Here is a 23,781-nt window from a genome sequence, read left to right on the forward strand (position 1 = left end):
TGAGTCAACTATCGATCAGAGACTATATGTACCTTAAATGAAAGGATCTTAATTAAAATGCTACTAAAGGTCTTGATGTATAGGGGTATATCATAGTTCATGATTTGATCCTTACTTATGTCAAATAGTTTGAACTTTAGTTGGATAACATAGGTGCTGATTCAATCCCTTCTGATGTTAAATAGGCAGAACTGTACGTATAGAGAATACTAAAGGTCCTGATTCGACCCCTCCTGATGTTTAATTGGTGGGAATATAGGAGGATACTATAGGTCATGATTTGATTCCTGCATATGTTAAATAGGTGGGACGACAAGGATGACATCTGTTGCACCAATCTCTCATTATAGGCTAAAATGTTGGTCAACATAACAAATGAGTATATAACTTTTTTAATCTAACATATGATATAGAAATTGTAAAGTAACATAAAAAAATATTTTAATAAAAAATAATTGAAAAATATTATATTAAGCTCCGTCTACAAAATGCATAGTTATATATGTGGAATGTATTTTAAAAACAATACAAGTGAGATTCATTTAGAGGAGAGACAAAATATTCAAAAATCATACCATCACCTCATTGAAGTAAACCACCTATAAAATAACAACAAGATTTTCATTCCTCTGTCATACAATGAGCACACAAAAAGTATTCTACAAAATATAAGGTTAAGTAGTTTAGAATAGCAAACATCATTACAGTCAATTAGAATTGCAAACTATATTAGTCAATATAAACTTTGTTTTGAGAAAATGCAACATATTGCACAAGTCCTGGTACTTTTAATACACAATATTTAGGCTATGGTATTACATCCATGGTCCCCAGTAGCCGCCAAGAAGTTCAGGATTGCCTCTATTATCTTCCTTAGGATAATAGCATGGGACGGAAGTATGGTTAAAACCTTGTAACAAGGCTAACATTGTTTTTACAATATCTGGATATTTATTGGATAAATCTGTATGTTCAGTTGGGTCTTCAGCTATATTAAACAGCCAGAGATTTTTCTTTTCACTTTCATACTGGTATATGGCAGAGAGATGTGAGGTTGGTTCAGGTATCCAACTACCATTTCCTGAAAAGATAAAGGTAGCATGTATTTAATATAGTTTTTGTCATTCTGCTTGTGTATGTATGTAAAACAAAAAATAAAATGTTTTTGGGGTTATTTTTTTAATTCAATAATGTTTAAGAATTCAATACAATGAAGTTCCAAGGAACATCCAATGTAAACTTGTGTAATTAAAAACCTTTCATGTTCAGCACCAGCTATTTATCTTTCTCCTAACATTTTTGCAATAGTAGAAGTAATGAGTTTGGGTTTCTTTTTATTACTTAATGTTTGATTCTTAATTTCTGGAGAGAAAAATCATATTTTTCAGAGGAGAAGTGAAAAGAGAAGTTTGTTTTAATTAAAAATTAGTTAGAAAAAAAAGAGATGACTTTGACTTTAAAAACATTTTTGTTCCTGTATATAATTAATAAAAGTTTATTCTTTATATAACTAAAATCACAAGAATAAGTTGTCATTAGAAAAAAATCCCATGCCTTCATGTATCAGAGCTCCAGATAAGAATTCAGAAATTGGGTTTTTTACCCACCATTTTCTTATATAATTGGGTGATAAAGTTTTATAATTGCATTATCAATTCCAATTCACCCCTCATGTTAATATCAAATTGGGTTTTTCACCACCAAGCTCCTGAATGTATTGGGTTTTTTCATCAACACAATATTGAATATTTAGGCAATATCAACCCCAGATTTTTTTCCATCTTAAATATGTTTCTTTTTTTGTTTAGCTGTTTTATTTGGTTTATTCACTGAGGAGCAATTGTACGTTTAATTTGTGTCCCGTTCCAAACCTTCTGCCAGTTTTGTATTTTCTCACAAAAATGGATATGTGTATTCACAGGCACTCGTCTTGCACCTTTATATAATAAATTCTGAGACCAGTGCCTATGTGTGTATTCATTAATTAACCGTAAAATGAAAAAAAAAATACTACATAAACTCTAATTATACTTGAATGATTTTGGTTTATTCAATTTATATAAATCTGGGTTTAGTTGTCTTTTATTAGAACTTTTGGTTTCTCATGCTTTATCATATCATAATTGATTTGGCCGTTCACTTTTTCCAACTGATTTCGTTTTTGACGAAACCCCGTGTTTATAAGCAATGTTCTCGTTAGAAGGTACGCACACACGCCCGTGCTTTCGATGGACGCTTCCTAAAACACTGGCTGAGTCTTGTTATCATAACTTTCCCTCAGCTTTTCAAAAGAAGCAGAAAACATGCTTCTATTTAATATTTTTACCGGACATTCACTTTCGTTTTAATTCAATGTATGTTATGATAAATCTCGAGCACTGCAAAAAAAATTATGACTAAATGACACACGCTAATTGGATAAACGCAGAGAAGACCGAAATGTTTTCAAAAACACGTGTACCTATTGAGCAACGGAAAACTCCAACAGGGACCCATTTCAGCTACTTGATGCAGGGATCTATTTTTAGAACGAAAGGAAATTTCCAATTTTAAATATTATAAACATAGATTTACGCGACGACTGTAAACAGATAAGGGTAAATAACGCAAAAAGTAGTCAATCAAAGGGTTGAGAACTCATGGTTTGGGCATATAATTGGGTTTTCTTTTGAATTAATTGGGTTATTGAACCCTGCAATGGGCAATTGCATTGGGTTTTTTATTATTTGTATTGCGTGATCACGCAAATACGCAGCTTATCTGGAGCTCTGAATGTATGATGAAAAGACAGTGCCTTAGCTTTACCGTTTATCAGGTGAAAGAAGATAAACACAAATTTGAAATTAAAGTACAGTTATTGACTATTTAAAAATATTATTTTCCCAAAAACTGATAAATACTTTCATATTCATATGTAAGACTCGAAGGTGCAATGGGGACACAGAAGTACGATGGTCACGCTGAAGTGCCATGGTCCACGTCAAAGTACAATGGTTTTGCATGATGTTTGAGTATTGTATTATATAACGTTTAAATACAACATTGATTTGCAAATAGAAGGATAGGGTTTTGTAGATGAAGATTTCATGCTCGAAAAGGATTATTGAAGGGAAAAAAACAATCGATGACAGAAACGAACAATTCAAGTCCCTAACAGAATATTTTTAACCATTCAAGCAGCAAATTAGAGAGAGCAACTAGGCTGCAACTTGATGAACTTGGTCAGAAAATAGGCTATACAGTGTTCTGAATTATGCCGCAAACTAATGGCACTGAAATAAGGTATACTAATATAATTTAAAATAGTAATATTGATTTATCTTTAAGTAAGCTTCACCTGATTTTATGTGGACAATTTAAAATAATAATTGAGAGTATTAGCAATGTTTTTGCTAATCAAGTTAATACAGTTGTTTAACCCTGAGATAAATACTGATTCGTAAGAACATCTAACTCTAGTCTTATTTTATTGTGGTTAACTGTTTGCAACATAGTAGGTCGAAATTAACCTGACTGCTCCCTACGTGTACTTCCTAAAATAGTAGAATAATTGTTTTTATCAATTTCTAAGTTTTGTCAAAACTTTGATAAACTGAAATGCACCCTGCTTAGTTTTATCCTATAGATATAAACGCTAAATATTTGTTTTCATTTTGCCCTTGAACGCCCTAGCGTAGATATCAACAAGTTAATGTCACAATGTCACCATCGCACTTCAGGGTGTTAACTATCGCACTTCAGCGTGGACCATTGCACTTCAGAGTGACCATCGCAGTTCGGAGTACCATAGCGGTTCTGAGTCCTACTCATATAATTTTGATGGCTTTAGATTGGGTACTGTAAACACTGGAGCAAAAACAGTTGAATCAAAAAAATTGTCAAACATCTCTGCATAGTGAAATTTTTAAGGTTGATTTTGTTTTATTATGAAAACCATATTCTAAACCTTTTAACAATATCACAGTTAAAAATTGAAGTTAAATAAGCTTTTCAAAGAGAACCCCAACCACCCTTCCCCCCACACACACACACAAAATTATCAATCTCTGACCTTAGTAAAGATTATGAATTTTCAAAATATTTTCAATCATTTTTTTTACCAGGAAAATTAACAAATTTTATTTAACAGGAAAATTAACAATTTCTGAAAATTAAATGACTTGATCCAGAATCTCTGAGGTATTTTACCCCTAAAAATGTAGTTTGATTAGTAATTCAAGTCTAAACTGTATATAATTTACCTGGATTCCCTGTAATTAACTTCCAATCTTTGTATCTTATGGCAGCTCTTACTCGACTATCAAATGTGTCATTGTATGCCGGTTCACCAACTGTTTTAAATAATGGGTCTATATTATGGAGAAGAACCTTTCTAGGACCTTCCACCCCTTCACTGAAATAAATATTTACATAATATATTATTTTGTGAAAGTAGATTTCTGGTGGATTAATATTGTTAGTATCTAAATATGTCAACAAGATGTGTTTAAAAAATTGTAGCAATATTAATATATCCATTAAAGAATCTTGAACTTTTGTATATGTTGTGTACATGTTATTATTTTGTACATGTTATTACTTGTACAAACATATTGTACATGATGGCTTCATACAAGTTATTACTTGTACAAATACAATTGTACAAGTAATTACTTGTCCAATTTTTATTGAGAAAAAGATAATAACTTGTACAAATCATTATTCTTCCTTGGCCTATTTCCTGTATACTACAAAACTTTCACTTTAAACAAATAATTTATAATAAGCACATCAGTATAAACTTGTAACATGTTAGTAATTTGTATTTGATAAATATGGTGGCCATTTAGTACAGTTTAGTAGGGTATTAAAGGATGAAAATGGAAAACATCATAGAAAAGAAAGTTCATGGTGAAATTTAGTAATGTAAAGGAAGCCAATACCCCGTCCACACTATGCCTTTTTAAACTGGGTTCAACCAGAATGAGTTAATCCGGGTTAAATTTAGGAAGGGGGGACGCCATAAACCAGGGCGAACCCAGTGCAGATTTTTATAGTGTGGACACGGTACAAATTAAGTTCCAAAAAGACAGCACTTCAAAAATAATTCTTAAGATGGCATGATGTTTTGAATGTAGCAGGAATTAATAAACTCATTTGCAAAGGAGACGAAATTATTTATTATTGTTTAGTTGATCAACTTTACCCTCTGATTAGAACAGCACACTTTAAAACCACAAATTTGCCAATATAAGCAAAGAAATTAATAGGATTTTCACTCATATATGTGAATATTTTAAAAAGGTCGCTCCTTCTATCATTACTACAGTCTTTAATGCTTGTTGTCAGGTCAAAGTCAAAGATTATACTGTCAGGTAGACCATTTTGATTATCAATCATGTACCGTCAGGATCACTGTACAAAATTCAGTAGACTGCGCCCGTAAATGGCAAAGAGAGCACCTGAAGTGGCTTACCAACTCACTGACATTGTTTTTACTTTTGGAAGCTCCACATAACCTGCATAGTGTTAATTGAAGGGAATATCTTCTTTGGCTAGAGCTTTAATTTATGTATGATAGACCACTTCCACCTCAAAGACACATGTCCGTAAAAATATAGAATGCTCACATTATGAGTATGATGATTTCATGAACAACTGACACTGGTCTGAATGATTAAGAATTGTGCAATTCCATAAACAAAAACAAGAATGTAAATGATTATAACTAAAATACAACTGTCAGAGAACAATCTAATATTTCAATTGTTTGACAAAATAATAATTCAAAATAATTGGAAGAAGAGTTTCATTTTATTCATTCCTTTCAATGACTTTGTCACTTTGTACCAGAAGTCAGTATTTTAGTGGCACCTGGTTGTTTAGCCCAATATGCTCAAAGTGTCATGTTTGCTGAAGATATTACTTAAAAAGCAGATGGAAGGGAAAAACAAATAAAACTAGAAGATACCGAGTTGTACAAGTTATATTTTTCTCAACAAAAACTGTACAGGTAATTACTCGTACAATTATATTTGTACAAGTAATTACTTGTATGATGGCATCATATAAGTAATTACTCTAACTTACAAAGTTTTTGTACAGGTAATAACCTGTACAAAATAACAACATGTACACGACATATGCACAATTCACCAAAGTTTCATACATATTGGTTGAAGCTTTTTTGAGTTAATGTCTGACATGTTGACGACAGACAGACAGACGGTCAATGATATACCATAATATCTCTTGCACATAAAAGACACCCTTGTAGATTTAAAAAAAGAGCAGGCTAATGCCGCTACAAGGCAGTACTCGCACCCGTAAAGTGGAAAGTAATATAAGTTGCAATAACTTGTTTCCCAATCCACTATAAATATGTTTAAAATAACTAACTAACTAACTACCATAATATGTCCCGTAAAGGGGAATATAAAAGTTTAGAAGAAATCAAGAAAATTTCATTTGCTGAGAACGGACATTTCACTAGTGATAAGAAATATTTTTCCCACACACCTCAATAAATGTGAAAATATCACATAAATTAGAGAAATGCTGTGGAGATTCAATAAGTTTGGTACTTTTCAATTTCTTACATACCGTATAGTGGGTTATTTTCGCGGGTGTAAAATTTTGTGATCTTTATTGAATAAGGTATTAGAATATTTTGATGGTTATTATTTTGCCAGATTCAAAACTGTTGTCAATACCTTTGCATGTGCCGGTTTAAATAAGCGAAATTTATTTTGGCGATTTTGTCTTATCAGCAAAAACGAGCGAAATTTCCCGCTATACCCTATGTCCATGGTAACAGTGGTCCTTTTTAAAAGGCAAATGTTTAGGAAGTTCATGTGTTTTTTTTGGAATGGGAAATTTTGTTTTGAAATTAATTCTTTTACTAACCTGATCGTTTTCCACTGGTCATAGCCATCTAGAGGTTTTGTTCCATTGAGATCTCCCCCAGCAAGACCAACCAGTGTAGGGAACCAGTCTGTCACATGCATCAATTCTTTTGTACTGGTTCCTTTATTTTTCAGCATATTACCATGAACGAATCCAACCCCTCTCATTCCACCCTCCCATAGAGAGTGTTTCCATCCTCTCAATGGCCAATTATTTCCTCCAGAAAGAATTTGTCCACCATTGTCTAATCATAATTAAAAAGGAGTATTAAATATGAAATAAAAACAAATTAAAGTAAATACACTTTTTTATACTCGCTGCATTTGCTTGCACCTGTCCTATGTCTGTAACCTGATGTTCAGTGGTTATCATTTATTGATGTGGTTCATACGTGTTTTTTGTTTAATGTATTTTTTTATATATATTAGAATTAGACTTTTAGTTTCCTGTTTGAATGGTTTTACACATGTAATATGTTGGGGCCCTTTATAGCTTGCTGTTAGGTGTGAGCCAATGGTCTGTGTTGAAGTCCGTACTCTGACCTATAATGGTTTTCTTTTACAAATTGTGACTTGCATTGGATGCAAAGGACTTAAACACAAATTGTGACTTGCATTGGATGCAAAGGACTTAAACACAAATTAATGAAGTGACCTTTGAAACTCGATAGGCATTGCTGATCTTCAATGTCTGCATTTTGTAAGTTGCAGGCAGATTTTGAAAGTGCCCATTTTAAAATTGTATGCAAATTTTGAGAGTGAACAGGCATGTTGTTAAAAACATTAAGCATTTTTACCAAAGTTTATGTATGTTTATATTAAAGTTTACAGACTGACAGACTTCACAACAGGATATATAACCACTACAAATAAGAGTTGCTAGTCCCTAATAATTTATTTGCGATATTAATTAGAAAATTTGAATATTCATTTTTGAGAACACATAGGTATTGGTGTTTTTATTATGAACCCGTAGGTAATGATGTATTTTCATGAACATATGCTTGGATGTTTTTTTTTGTGAACACATATTTATTGAATGGGTCATAAATTGAATGGGGAAATGTAACCTGTTGAAAATCTTATGACTTCACAGGTAGCCTTTCTATATGTGCTATTCCTACCAACTTATAAGTAGCGTAAAGGAATTTTCAAAAAGACTTCAATGAAAAAATCAAAGCAGTGATGCAAATTATTTTGGAATTTCAATTGAAGAAACTCAGATTGATTTGTTTATATCTTTTTTTTTTTTTTTTAGAAATATTTGCAATTTAATAATTTGACAAGAAAGTCAAAGGAAATCTTCAAACATGTAGCATATTTTATATGCCATCTATAAATGATGATTATCTTAATCATTTCCAGACAGGGACATTGAAAATGTCTTTTCTCAACAACAACAAAAATTAATAACTACACAAGTTATATACCAGTAGAAAAAACAAGTAGTGTGTTGTTCCATATTCCTTTCTGTTTAAATGTCTCAGTTATATTACCGACAGCTTCATCCATTGCTGATACCATACCTATAAAATTATAAACCAGATGCTCCGCAGGGCGCAGCTTTATACGACCGCAGAGGTTGAACCCTGAACGGTTGGGGCAAGTATGGACACAACATTCAAGCTGGATTCAGCTCTAAATTTGGATTGTGATTAAATAGTTGACACAGCATAGGTTTCTGACACAGAATGAATGTGGTCTAATGAACTTAAAAAAAAATGTTTGCCTTTGAGCAATTCACTATGCTGTTGAATATTAATCCTCTCAAAAAAATGTTTGAAGAAATTTTCTTTTTATTTATGAAATCTGAAATGAAAAAAATTGACCCTCCAATTTTTTTTTCACATCCCCCTTTCCCTTATTTCAAAACTGATCTCAATTCAAATTTCTAATGAAGTTTGCAACAATAACTACTCATTTAAATACATCTATAAAATATTAAAATGTAAAAAAAGTGCTTGTTATCACTGAATGGTAAAGATTGTTTTAATCTATCAGTTGGTAGTAAAAGTGAATATACATTGTATATTGTATAAAACAATGATTTAAGTTGATTCAACTACTATTCTGGACAAAGAAAGATAACTCCAATTGAAATCCAATTGGAATTTCTTGCTATTGCACAATATTGTGCAATTAGATATTTCTTGCTATTGTGGAATACTGTGCAATTGAAAATATTTGCTATTGCACAATACTGTGCAATTGAAGATTTCTTGCTATTGCACAATACTGTGCAATTGAAGATTTCTTGCTATTGCTGAATACTGTGCAATTAAAAATTTCTTGCTATTGCACAATACTTAATATAATAATTTTGGATCCTGATTTGGACCAACTTGAAAACTGGGCCCATAATCAAAAATCTAAGTACATGTTTAGATTCAGCATATCACAGAGGCCCAATAATTCAATTTTTGTTAAAATCAAACTTAGTTTAATTTTGGACCCTTTGGACGTTAATGTAAACCAATTTTAAAACGGGACCAAAAATTAAGAATCTACATACACAGTTAGATTTGGCATACCAAAGAACCCCAATTATTCAATTTTTGATGAAATCAAACAAAGTTTAATTTTGGACCCCGATTTGGACCAACTTGAAAACTGGGCCAATAATAAAAAATCTAAGTACATTTTTAGATTCAGCATATCAAAGAACCCCAAGGATTCAATTTTTGTTAAAATCAAACTAAGTTTAATTTTGGACCCTTTGGACCTTAATGTAGACCAATTTGAAAACGGGACCAAAAATTAAGAATCTACATACACAGTTAGATTCGGCATATCAAAGAACCCCAATTATTCAATTTTTGATAAAATCAAACAAAGTTTAAATCTGGACCCTTTGGGCCCTTTATTCCTAAACTGTTGGGACCAAAACTCCCAAAATCAATACCAACCTTCCTTTTATGGTCATAAACCTTGTGTTTAAATTTCATAGATTTCTATTTACTTATACTAAAGTTATGGTGCGAAAACCAAAAAAAATGCTTATTTGGGTCCCTTTTTGGCCCCTAATTCCTAAACTGTTGGGACCTAAACTCCCAAAATCAATACCAACCTTCCTTTTGTGGTCATAAACATTGTGTTTAAATTTCATTGATTTCTATTTACTTAAACTAAAGTTATTGTGCGAAAACCAAGAATAATGCTTATTTGGGCCCTTTTTTGGCCCCTAATTCCTAAACTGTTGGAACCAAAACTCCCAAAATCAATCCCAACCTTTCTTTTGTGGTCATAAACCTTATGTCAAAATTTCATAGATTTCTATTTACTTAAACTAAAGTTATAGTGCGAAAACCAAGAAAATGCTTATTTGGGCCCTTTTTGGCACCTAATTCCTAAAATGTTGGGACTAAAACTCCCAAAATCAATCCCAACCTTCCTTTTGTGGTCATAAACCTTGTGTTAAAATTTCATAGATTTCTATTCACTTTTACTAAAGTTAGAGTGCGAAAACTAAAAGTATTCGGACGACGACGACGACGCAGACGACGACGCCAACGTGATAGCAATATACGACGAAAAATTTTTCAAATTTTGCGGTCGTATAAAAACATAATAGAAGTTATCTCCCCTTATTTTACATCATTAACAAGAAGATTATGTATCATCAACAAATAGTTTTTTAAGAAAAATCAAAAATTCACAATTTTTGAACGAACACAATCAGTAATATTTCAGAAAATAAAAGAGATATATGCACTAACTTTTCATAGTTCAATTAGTTGTAGTATGGAAAATTTCACAAAAATCTGTGACATAATCCAACTACTGTCCCTTGACTTTATCATAAGCTACTCAATTTTATGACACTGTGATAACATGATTTCATCTTAATTTTTTCTTATTTTGACTTTTTAACAAAGAAAAACAAATACTGGTACACTTGAATTTCTCAAAAAAAACTTTGTGTTTTAAATTAATTCAGTCTACTTTTATGTTGACAAGATACTAATTTCTTCAAGAGACATATATTCATATTGCATAAATTGGAAAATATTTTGACCTAGACCTTATCACTTGACACAATTCAAACATCTTTTAGCCCAAAAAATCAAATGTAAATCTGGGAATATAAAACACATTTTTTTCTTGACTAAAAGTAATTACCAGAAAATGTAATTATGTTGAATAACTGTAAATTCAGAAATTATTATGTGCATTTATTATTGCTATTTTGTTAGTTTAGACTAAAATGACATTTTAATTTTCGTAATATTGAGAAAAATCCTGTTTAATTATATAAAAAAATTCATCAAAATGCAAGTTTAAACTATTTGGATTATTACCCTGTCACATTTTTTGCAATACTAAATACATTGTAATAATTTCTGCATTTACAGTACCTGCATATGATCTCCTGTTTCTGTTCTTAATGTCATCGTAGGGTGTAACATACTCTTCTGGTACTTGTAATGGAGAATGTACTGCTTGGAACGGAAGGTAAATAAACAATGGCTGAAATATTTTATAGAATAATAAAAGCTTAAATATAGATAGCATTTTTACTTAAGACATCTGATTTTCTGTATTGTTTTGTACAACACATACCAGAATTTATAATTTTTTTGTATGTATTATAACAAATAATTCATAATTGGTTTGAGCCATACCCCACCAAAGTCAATCCTAACCATCCCCAATCTAATTAAAAACCGATCTCTCATCGCTCCTGTTTCTGATATGTCGTGTGGGAGATCTAACGAAACCCGCTTTGAGGTCACATGTGAGTGACCTTGTAGGTGTGTCTTTTTCGACCAATGAAATTGAGTCTTCCACGATCTTGAAAGTTTATCATAAGGCAAAGGGATGTAACTCATTTTATTTACCACGAAATCGTCAGTCAAAATAATTCATAAACTCTTTTGATTGGCTTATTAATAGGTCATCAACTCATTTGCATATCATTATAAATTCATAACTTCTAGTTCACTCACATGTGACCTCAAAGTGGGTTTCGTTAGATCTCCCTCGCGACATATCAGAAAACGGGAGCGATGAGAGATCGGTTTTTAATTAGATTGAACCATCCCTTGGTAGTATGGAATCGTGTGGTATAATTTCAGAAAGATTCATACACTTTTACACAAGTTTTGTCTTGAAACTACAAAAATGCTTCTTTTTGGCTCTCTTTTTCTAGATTGTTTGCCCCATAACCCTTAAAATAAATCCCAAACTTCTACTGATGGTAATTAACATTGTGGTATAATTTCAGAGTAATTGAAATACTTATACACAACTCATTGTCCTGAAACTAGATGCTTGTTCTGGGCCCCTTGGGCCCCTAATTCATAAACCTTAGGGACCATAACTCCAAAAATCAATCCAAAGCTTCCTTTTGTGGTTATAAACATTGGGTTTAAAATTTTATTCATTTCTATTAACTTATACTAAAGTTATTATCCGGAAACCATCCGTCTTCCGATGATGCTGACGAGGACACCGACGACGTGATACCAAAAAAATGTAATTCTTTGTTTAAAAAATGACAATTAAGTATTATAAGGTCAATCCTATTTGAAATCTCTCCTTGTGTAAAGATATGAAACTTCTTTATTATGATGCTGATAAAGCCCTTTAAAAACAAATATATATAAGGAATTTCCTCTGCCTCAATTATAAATTAACATTACTTTTTCTGTTACCTTCTCAGAATTATGATTGTTCACTATATCTATGACTTTCTCACTGAATAAGTGTGTTGAATATTTCCCATCAGCACTTGTAGGTTCTGTGTTGTCACGGAGATCCATTCCACAAAATCCACCATAACATCTTGAGTGCTTAAAATAATCTTCTGAACCAGTGAGATAGCCTGGAAAAGATTAGAACAAACTTCTATCATTACATATGAAATTAAGAGATGTGGGTAATATGTAAATTAGACAGCATCCCAGGAATACAAAATATCAAAAGATGTCTAGATGATTATTGTCTGTCCTATATTAACAGCCTCATAATTTAATATTATGGTCACTTTTTTCTTCATTTACAGACTGTTTTTTTTTTACCCAGTTCTTGAATTTTTTAGCGTTTAATATATATCTAAAATAACATCAGGTCTTGACTTAAAAATATATAATAAACACTTTTCAATTGATTATGGCATATGTCCACTGGATAAGGGATTGTAATGTCCAGGTACATGTGTACATGTATCTTTAAATAGATGTTTTAAATACAAATTTGTTTTGAGGTTGTTTTTTAATTGCTGTTTACCTTACAACTGAAATCAAACTTTCCAGATATGTTCCTGTGAAAAGATTCTTAATAAATATTGTTACTTGAAGTTGAATCCCAATATTAAATTCAAAATGGGTCTCTAGTTTATGTAAAGGTTTACTGTTAAACAAAATGGGAAATTATATTATGTTTTTCTTTTTAAGAACAAGTGTATTTTTATGAAACAAACAATGCAGAAAAATTCCTTATAGGGATCAGCCAGAGGTTATTTTTCAAGTGTTTTCATTTGTCCTGATGAAAAGTCTAATACGGCATCAAGGAGACAAAAAGGGGGACAAGTTGTCAAATTTTCATAGTTGTTCTTCTAGAGACCAATTGAACTGATTAAATCTATTTTCACTTTCCATTTATGTTTCAGGGGTTCAAATTAACATTTGATACTGAAAGGTTCAGAACTTTTGACACTCCAAACTGAAAGGTCCATAACCTAAATCCAAGGTCCTACTTTTACATGAAATATTTCATAACTCATTAAGGTTCAAAATTGAATTGGCTTTTGGTGTAATTTTAGCATGTGATATAATATTTGAACTGCAATGTAATGTTTAGTTTAAGATAACAAATACATTGCCAGGCAACCCTATAGCACCGAATGTCATAGTCACTTTGGTCAAGTTCAACATTTATGAGTGCTTCAAAAAGTTGCCTTTAAAATTCTATCATCATTAGCTGATTCTATGGCTCATAACTAGGTAATGTAAACTTTTTATGTTTAATTGATCTTTTTGTGGGGTCCACAACAATTAAATTTCTTATAACTGCAAAAACAAACAAAAACATTTATCCTTACCTGAAATAGTAAAGCATTCTAAAATAGTCTATGAGATCTTTTTAAGTACTGATCATATACTCATTCAAACTTCCTATTGGTAGGTAGTCTGGTCAAGCAGATACATGTATGAACTAAAAACTTATAGTAAGATCTCACCGTAATATGAATCGAACCCTCTGCTTGTAGGCAAATATTCCTTCTTATAAAATCCAAGATGCCATTTTCCAACTGCATGAGTAGAGTAACCAGCTTGTTTCATTTTATCAGCTATGGTTGGACTGTCTAAAGGTAAGCCACTTGGTTGTAGTGGCCATATAATTCCATGCTGCAATCCAGTATGAATCTGAAGAAGGAAAAAAACATTCAATGAATTTCCTGGTACTTAACTTCATGAACTTTCGCCTTTTTATTTGTCACATAATCTTCAAGCATGCATGTGTATTCAGTGGCGGATGCAGGAATTTTCGAAAGGGGGTGTGCTAGCCCAGGACAAAGGGGGGTGCAGGGGGGGTGCAAAACATGTCCCGATTCAAATGCATTGATCGGCCAAAATAAAAGGGGGGTGCGGACCCCCGGAACCCCCCCCTCTGGATCCGCCACTGGTATTCATTTTCACAGATTCATTTTATCATTACTGGTACATGTATATATATGTATATGTATTTTAAAACAAATGTAAAATTTGGAGATACTGTATGATTTGAAAATGAGACAACTAGAGATCAAATGCTATAGATGTTAGCCAATATAGGTTGTTGTACAACCTTTAACGATAGGTGAGCCGCCGCATAGGGATTTTGATTATGTGATTACTTGACCGTTTTTATAGTGATTATTTGATTACCAGACCAAATATTTTATGATTAAATGATTATTTAAAAATCATGGACTGTATTATATTGTTTGAAATAAATGGGGAACGTGTCCATGGGACACAGATGATGCCCCTGTTTGCATATCATTAAAGTTTTAAATGGACATAACTGAAGAACAGTAAAAGTGATGCTACCCAAATTTGTACTTGATCTGAGTTTTGTGGTAATAAGTATTACATGTATATAAGTGTCATAAAATTTGGTTGAGGCAAAATTAAGTAGAGAACAGAACAAAAAATTCAGCAATTTTTCCATTTGTAAAGGAACATAACTCTAAAATAGTTATAGTGACACCACCCAAATTCCAACTTGATCTGTTTGTTGTGGTACATTGTAATAAGCATTGTGTATAGGTTACATACTATTTGGTTGAGGCAAACTAAAGTTAGAGAACGGAAACGAAAAGTTCAGCATTTTTTTCCCTTTGCAAAGGGGCATAACTCTAAAACAGTTAAATCTAAAACAAAAATTGAAACTTTATAAAACAGAAATTAATCAACTGTAATTATAATCCACTTTTTCTACATTTTGTTTTTGTTTTAATATTATAGTATTTAAAGTTTTAAACTATTTTGTCGCTCAATTTGTCTTCTTGTCATTATTTTTTCTGCTTCAGTGCTTGTCACTCTCAACGCTTCTTGGCACTATATAATTCTTCTTGTCTTTAAATTCTGAAAAGCTATTTCAATATTTTGATGTGACTGATATTTGTAATATCTTAGATTATTCCGGGAAAACACCATACAAACCTTCGGGATATTGATTATTGTCGAGGCTAACTTCTAATATCGTATACAGAAAACAATACAACCATACAGTTTGACGTTTACTTCATTATATCATAACTGCTAAGGCGACGTCGCACACTGACGTCAACCCTAGATACATAACGGTAAATTACGACGTCTTGACTCCCGCTGTATTCTCGACATTCTCCGCGCGGCGAAAAGTCATAATTTACCCGTCAATACTACCGTTTTTCAAGCTAGTAACATTACTCCCTCTGATACACCCATGCATACCTTGATTTCACCTACAGCAAATAGTGTACCCGCAAGCGACTCCTCTCAATTGAACCCGCACGCCAATTGTTTCATGTCGACATCTCATGTTTCCATCGAATGCAGCCTCGTTTTATACAAGTAACCCCGCTATATCATAGATTATTCCTACTACGAACCCGTCTATGCATATTCCAAGTTTACATTCGTCTTCTAGCACAAATAATCAATACCACAAATTACCAAAGTTGAACTTGCCTACTTTTAAAGGGAATATTCTAGATTGGCAATCCTTTTGGGATTCATATGAGACATCTATTCACACAAATCCAACACTCAGCGACGTACAGAAGTTTAACTACTTAAAGTCACTTCTACAGGGAGAAGCGTTTCAGACCATATCAGGTTTTGCTATGACAAACACTAACTACGGCAAAGCTATTTCATTGTTACAAGAGAGGTATGGACAGATACATAAAACAATACAACCCTACAGTTTGACATTTACTTCATTATATCATAACTGCTAAGGCAACGTCGCACACTGACGTCAACCCTAGATACATAACGGTAAATTGCGACGTCTTGACTCCCGCGGTATTCTCGACATTCTCCAGGCGGCGAAAAGTAAATATCAAAATTAAATTACAATCAAGAAAAAAAAAATTAAAATTACTGTCTCTTAAATTCAAAACTTAAACTTAAAACTTTAGCACAGTCACAAGCTTCCAGACTAGTTATCTTTCCGTTTACAATGAGTCTATTTCGATAATTAACAGTGTCTATATTTTCCGCGCACCTGTTCACATAGTCAAATAATTGGTTTTGCACTTAGCTAATTAAATCAAGCATATTCGTAAAAGTCCATAATAAATCTGAACAGTTAATAGGTTACGCATTATTTAGTCCATTTTTTAATATTTTCCCTGGCTCTTGTGGCTGCTTCTCGGTTTGGCAATATCCGGCTTGTGGTCGCACTTGGTTCTTTCTTCTGTCGAGCTTCTTCGTCCTTTGATGTTTCGATGTCTGTACAAAGTTCAAGGGGATACAACTTGACGATCGGACGTGATGTGGTTCCAGTTTTGGTTCGAATAATAGCGGAACAAACTAGTCCATCATTTCCATCCTGGTCACGGCACAATAAATGTCGAGGCTAACTTCTAATATCGTATACAGAAAACAATACAACCATACAGTTTGACGTTTACTTCATTATATCATAACTGCTAAGGCGACGTCGCACACTGACGTCAACCCTAGATACATAACGGTAAATTGCGACGTCTTGACTCCCGCGGTATTCTCGACATTTATTACGTTACGTTGCTACGGCCATATCACTTGTATATTTGTCAGCCATTATTAAATTACTATCTGAACAATCAAGTCTTACTCCGATCTTTCAATATTGATAGTAAAAAAAAAATCCAATAAAAATCGTTGAATGTACACGATTAGTCCAAATAATTGACGTCTGGCAAGGCTATTTTAATTTTTTTCTGGGACGCCTTCCTACGCCAGATGTCATAATTACTTGGACTAGTACATGATATGAACCTGCATAGTCTTATATTATAGGACATATACATGACATAGAAGGCTTCACAGCAACAACAAAAAACATTTCAATTCATCATAATGTTTTGGACTAGAATAGTTCTAGCTTAATTCCTTTTGGTATTCCATGTTCAGAGTGAGTTTCTGATTTAGCCACCATCAGGACACAAAATCACAAAAGGAAATACATGAAATAGTTCTGAAATGCATTACAAATAAAGACTATAATGTACTTTCCCAAGGTACCTTGGGGCTAGAAAAATCTCACCTGATACCTTCCAGATAGAAGCTGGGATCTAGTGGGTGTACATATTGGCTGCACGTAATAATTTTCTAACTTTACACCCTCACTGGCCAGTTTATCAAGATTTGGTGTTTTGATTTCTGACCCATGATAACCAACATCGTTGAAGCCATAGTCGTCAGCCAATATGAAAATGATGTTTGGGCGTGAATCAACTTTGTCTGTTGCTTGACAAAGCGAAATTCCAATGTAAACCGCTAGTATTTGAAGTAGCATCCTGAGATCGGTTGGCAACATGTTGTTGGAATCATGTGATTATGAAAAACCGGATGTAAACAATGGAAAGATTTGATTATTTACCGAACATACAACACACAAAATGGTAAACTGGAAAGATCGTTTTTGCGAAGATTTTTTTTTTAATTTCGAAGTTTATCTAAAAAAATTCAGTCTTATCCACCCAGTGACAGAAACAACCAAAAAGACATGTGCTCAGTTTGGCGGTAAACCAGATATATGCAAGGCAGCCTCACGGGAGAAAGGTAGAAAGACCATTCACAATTTGCCTTACATTTTTTTTTCTTTTTTTTTTTAAATAAACAAGTGTGGACACAGATGAGTGTGGATAGTATGTATGGATGTTTGACAGTGTCTTATGACAAAATGAGTTCTATGTTTTTTCTATATGGTGTTATTAACTATGTTGCACGATGACAACCAATCTGAGCATTATGAGTGTTATTTATTAAATTTTTTATGCCCCCACCTACAATAGTAGATAGGCATTATGTTTTCTGGTCTGTGGGTCCGTTCGTTCGTTTGTCCCGCTTTAGGTTAAAGGTTTTGGTCAAGGTAGTTTTTGATGAAGCTGAAGTCCAATCAACTCGAAACTTAGTACACATGTTCATTATGACATGATCTTTCTAATTTTAAAGCCAAATTAGACTTTTGACCCCAATTTCACGGTCCATTGAACATAGAAAATGGAAGTGGGAGTTTCAGGTTAAAGTTTTTGGTCAAAGTAGTTTTTGATGAAGCTGAATTCCAATCAACTTGAAACTTACTACACTTGTTGCATATGATATGATCTTTCTAATTTCAAAACTCATAACTGCTCCAAAAGTAATCTGATAGAATTTCAAGCATTTTAAGCCAATATTATCAACATCTACTAATGAGTCTTAAAATGTCTACATATCTAAAAAGTCATAGTATTCAAAAGGTAATGCAAAATTATTCCTTTTCATTTTTTTTGTTATATGGATACACATTTGAGTGATACATGTACCAATACAATATATGTTGTGGTATGAAAGTGCAGTAATTAGCATTTACTGTAACTATGTTAATTCACACAAATTGAAAAATAAACAAATGAATGGACCAGATGCTCCGCAGAGCCCAGCTTTATACGACTGCAGAGGTCGAAGCCTGAACAGTTGGGGCTAGTATTGACACAACATTCAAGCTGGAAACAGCTCTGAGTTTGAATTGTGATTAAATAGATGACACAGCTTAGGTTTCTGACACAGAATGAATGTGGTCTAATGAACTTAAATATTTGTTTTGCTTTTGTGTTAGGAGCAATTCACTATGCTGCTGAATATTAATCCTTTCAAACAAAAATATCTAAAGAAATTTTCTTTTTAATTTCTGAAATGAGAAACATTTAGAGGAGACAAACTTCAGTTAAGAGATCAGAAACTAAAAAAATGTATAATTTTTCCATTTGTAAAAGGGCATACCCTAGAAAGTGCTTGCAATCACTGAATGGTTATTAATGACTGCTTTAATTTATCAGTTGGTAATAAAGTGAATATTGCATTGTATATTGTATAATTGATTTAAGTTGACTGAACAAAGAAAGATAACTCCAATTTTCAAAGAAGATTTGATAAAGCATTGGTATTAGGTAATTCAAGAACCATTCTGGACAAACTCCAATTAAGGGTCTTGAATTTACAAAAATGTTTGTTTTTGGTCCGTAATTATTAGACTGTTTGTCCCATAACCCACACAATATATCCGAACCTTCTACTTATGGTATTAAACATTGTGGTACAATTTCAGAACAATTGAAATACTTATACACAACTTTTTAAACCGACACTAGATTAAAGCTTGTTTTGGGCACCTTTGTACCCCTTATTCCTAAACCTTAGGGACCATAACCCCCAAAATCAATCCCAAGCTTCCTTTTGTGGTTATAAACGTTGTGTTATAATTTTGTTGATTTCTGTTGACTTATAATAAAGTTATTATCCAGAAACCATCTTTCGGACAGGATACCAATTTACGACCCCACATTTTTTGTGGTTGTATAAAAATGTTGAACATGTGCAATGAAGTATAGTTTTAGAAATCGATTAGGGAGCTACCATTTGATTTTTATGGGGGGGGGGGGGGGGGGGGGCTAGGATGAAAAATTTTGTCCTGCCTTTTTTTTCAGTTGTAATCTCGGTCCTGCCTTTTTATTTTTCAGTCTATTCGGTCCTGCCTCTTTTTTTCTTAGCTTATCCTGACTTTTTTACAACAATTGTCATCCTGCCTTTTTTTTTTTTGCCAAGTTACTCATCCTGCCTTTTTTTTTTACTCAAAATCCTGTCCTGCCTTTTTTTCAAATTTCATCCTAGCTCCCCCCATAAAAATCAAATGGTAGCTCCCTTAGACTGGATAGGCCTTATAATTTTTTTCCCTCCTAATTGAAGGACCGTTTACACTCAGGGCCGAGTCATCAGCAGGCAATACAGATGTATTAAAACAACCTAGCATCATATTGCTAGTAGTGGGAGTAGCATTGTCCGGTAAATTTGTTCCCACTTTTTTTTATAAAATGTATGGTTCAAATCAAAATAGAATGCTTTTATCTCCTGAATACTTACATTGTACATGTATAGAGATGATACTACTTTGACAAATCCTTGTCCATTAGAGTTGTCTGTCAAATCTTAATTTCACAAAGAATGAATTGCATAACAATGAACTGAGCTCAAAGCAAAGTACTTTAATAATACACTTAGACAAAGAGCTAAATCCAGTGATATACTTTGTACTACAGGTCCTTCATGACCATCCATCCACCCAAACCATATCTCAATAACATTCCATACTACATGATTGGATTCAGAAGTCCTGAAAAAGACATGACTTTTTTTATCTTGTTTTAAGTATATATGCACAGGTTAAACCTTTATTGTGGATATAATCATTCAGTATCTAGCAACTATCAATTTGCTTCATGCACATATTGATATAGGTTGATTGCTCCTCTGTTGGAAATTAGAACACACCTCCATCTAATTTTAGTCAACTGACGAAGAAAAATTCAAAACTATATAAAATGTTATCTAAGACTTGTCAGTGTCTATTTCCTTTGCCACTGAATAAGATTCCATATTTACAACCAATGAAAATCAAATATCCCTCTAATAGACTTAGCATTGAAATCGTTTTCTAAAATGGTAGTTATGTGGAACCTAGAACTAAAAAAATTGAAACAATATATCTTAAATATTTCAAATGCATGTACATTTAATAATTCTCCAAAATTCACTTTATTTTTCCTTTTTTGGTTTTCTGTTGGAGACTGTATATTGACCTCTATGTAGCCTTTTCAACTTATAAAAGGGGGGATACATTTCCATAGAATTAAACTTTTCTGAAAGAATTGATTCCATTTATTTTCAATAAACAATAAATATTGAAGTCTATAACAGGCATCTAGGAACAGGCTCAACATTATTTCTAAACATGTATTAATATATACCAAAATGTGGACAAACCTACATTAAATATTCTACTTCAACGACTTTAATTAGTGGAGTAGATCAAATTAAAAAGTCACAATGGTTAAAAACTCCAATGGCAGCCTTTCCTGCTAAAATCTTGATGTGTAGAATGTGATATACCATTTTTGGGTCTATATACTGTCCTTTAAATTTAGGTCATTTTGACACGGCAAAATATGAAAAAAAATGTAAACTATGGTCTGGAAAGCACACAGTTTGTGATATTTTAAGGTATCTTTACTAAGAAAACCTGCAAATCTCAGTGGCAGATCCAGAACTTTTCAAAAAGGTGTGGGGGCTCTGATGGACCAGAGGGTTGCCCACTCCCATCAAGCTTCAATCATTTCTTACATATATGTCATAAGCTAAATTTCCCCCACCCCCTTGGTCTGTCTATGCATCTGTTTATCGTTCTGCGAAATAGTACTAATACTAATTTTTCCCCTCCCTTACCTGGCCCTAGACAGTTGCTTACCTTTGTAAACATTTTATAATTATAGTCAGGTATATATTGATTGAGAGTAACTTACATAGTAGTTAATGGGACTCTTTTTCACACGGTTCTGTGAAATATAATACGGCAAATATATACCCGTACATACTATCCGCATAACACAGAAATCTGATAGATTTTCACTCCTCTGGAAAAAATCAACCTGTGAAATGAAATACCATGCCTGGAAAAAAATTACCGGGACAAATTATCCTCAGGATAAAATATCACAGAGGACGAAATAAACCGTTACATTACATGAGAAGCCGGTTTGGTTACAAATAATTATGTCACGTGAAGGCGCACTGACGTCACAATTTGCATTAATTTTGCAATACACTACAGTTCACTCATACAGAACCCATTATCATGCAAACATGCAACGTGAATGTGATTGGTTATCAAATAATACAGAATTTATGCACGTACAGTTAATATAGAAGAAATTAGTTCATCAAATGTGAGTTCGTGATCTTGTGGTTAAGACCGATGGCTACAGTGCTGAAAGTCCTGAGTTAGATTCTCACTTGGGGTGCTAAAAATATCAGTACATCAGAAGGGTAATTTTCACCCTCTCACACACATCTTTGTTAATGTTCCGGGATTGTTGAAAACTTGCATATTCATCAATATTTGATTTTGTGGTTTTAACAATCCAGACAGACAAATAGCAATAAGGTGTTTAGGAAAACATGACCTAAAACCTCCTTCATATATGACAAAAAAACATGGGAACTCATATTGAATGGTCAAATGTGTTCAATATGAAAATTGAAATTAAGATGGTAAAATCAAATATTAGCCGTTACTGTAAATGGACTTAAAGTATGACTTTTCAGCAAATTTAAAGGGAAATGTCACGGAAGGGGCCAAATAGTGTTCAAGGGGAGCAAATGCTATTTAAATTAGTATGCAGGTTTTAAATATAGAGGGAAGTTGAGTCATCTTTTTGGGTGAAGTTAAATACTGACTAGTGTGTGGTTCTCATTGGGTCTAAGCGTGACCAATATTGACATTTTTTCGCAAGCGTGAAACGTGAAAGTCAAATTATTGTGTCATGAAAACGGGAAATGAGGTCTGTCGTGAAAACGGGAAATGGGGTTCTGCAGGACCCCGGAAATGACAAAAAAATGAAAATTGCTCATGTACATAGTGTAAGCGGGATATGGGAATCTGACAAAACAGTAAGTGGGATCTGGGATCAGAACACCACCCCCCCCCCCCCCCAATGAGACCCCCTTATGTAGATTTACCTTCTAATTCTATATAAAAAAAAACACAACTAAGAACTACGTTTAATTCACTTTGACTACTGATATGCAAACCTAGAAATATTTCATAAAATAGTGATTGAAAGATTCATAACACTTTGAAAGGATAATTCAGACACGTGTTACGCGGGGAGCATGTTTTAAATTTGTTTACAAATAATAATGTCACGTGTTCGCGCACTGACCTCAAGTTGCATCGCCCTTACAATTCACTAATACATGACCATTTTCATGCAAACATGCAACGTGAATGTGATTGGTTATCATATAATACAGAAATAATGCATGCACAGTTTAAGAAGAAATTAGTTCAATAAATCGATGCGATTTTCACTTTTGACACGAATAGGTCGGGTTGACATTACTGTCATCGGAGATAATATTGAGATAAATGGGATAAAACGGACCGTCAAAGAGGTCTAGAGGAGCACATCAGTAGAACCTTAACATTAATAAGTAATACTTACCAAAATTTCTCTAATTTACTTGTAATGAAGTTAAAAAGGGTATCACTAGACTTAAATCTGGTAAGTCTGGTGGTCCTGATTTGATATTGAATGAGTTTATTAAATGTAGTGCCTCATCCATGGTACTAGTTATAGTAAAACTTTTTAATAAAATACTTCAATGTGGAAAATTTCCAA

At 33.0% G+C, this 23,781-nt stretch overlaps 1 protein-coding gene across 1 annotated transcript; it reads right to left on the minus strand.

Moving 5' to 3' along the window:
• Window positions 1-376: 376 nt before the first annotated feature.
• On the minus strand, window positions 377-17,975 carry LOC139510231 (arylsulfatase B-like). The gene is made up of 8 exons (XM_071296712.1): window positions 17,610-17,975; window positions 14,065-14,251; window positions 12,539-12,708; window positions 11,240-11,351; window positions 8,315-8,410; window positions 6,886-7,129; window positions 4,242-4,393; window positions 377-1,081 (listed from the first exon to the last, which is right to left on the minus strand). Exons 1-8 carry the CDS (start codon window positions 17,880-17,882, stop codon window positions 816-818), a joined length of 1,500 nt encoding a protein of 499 aa, XP_071152813.1. The 5' UTR covers window positions 17,883-17,975; the 3' UTR covers window positions 377-815.
• Between the last annotated feature and the right edge of the window lie 5,806 nt (window positions 17,976-23,781).

The sequence above is a fragment of the Mytilus edulis genome, chromosome 2 (assembly GCF_963676685.1).
Source record: "Mytilus edulis chromosome 2, xbMytEdul2.2, whole genome shotgun sequence".
In the NCBI taxonomy this organism is placed as follows: Eukaryota; Metazoa; Mollusca; class Bivalvia; order Mytilida; family Mytilidae; genus Mytilus; species Mytilus edulis.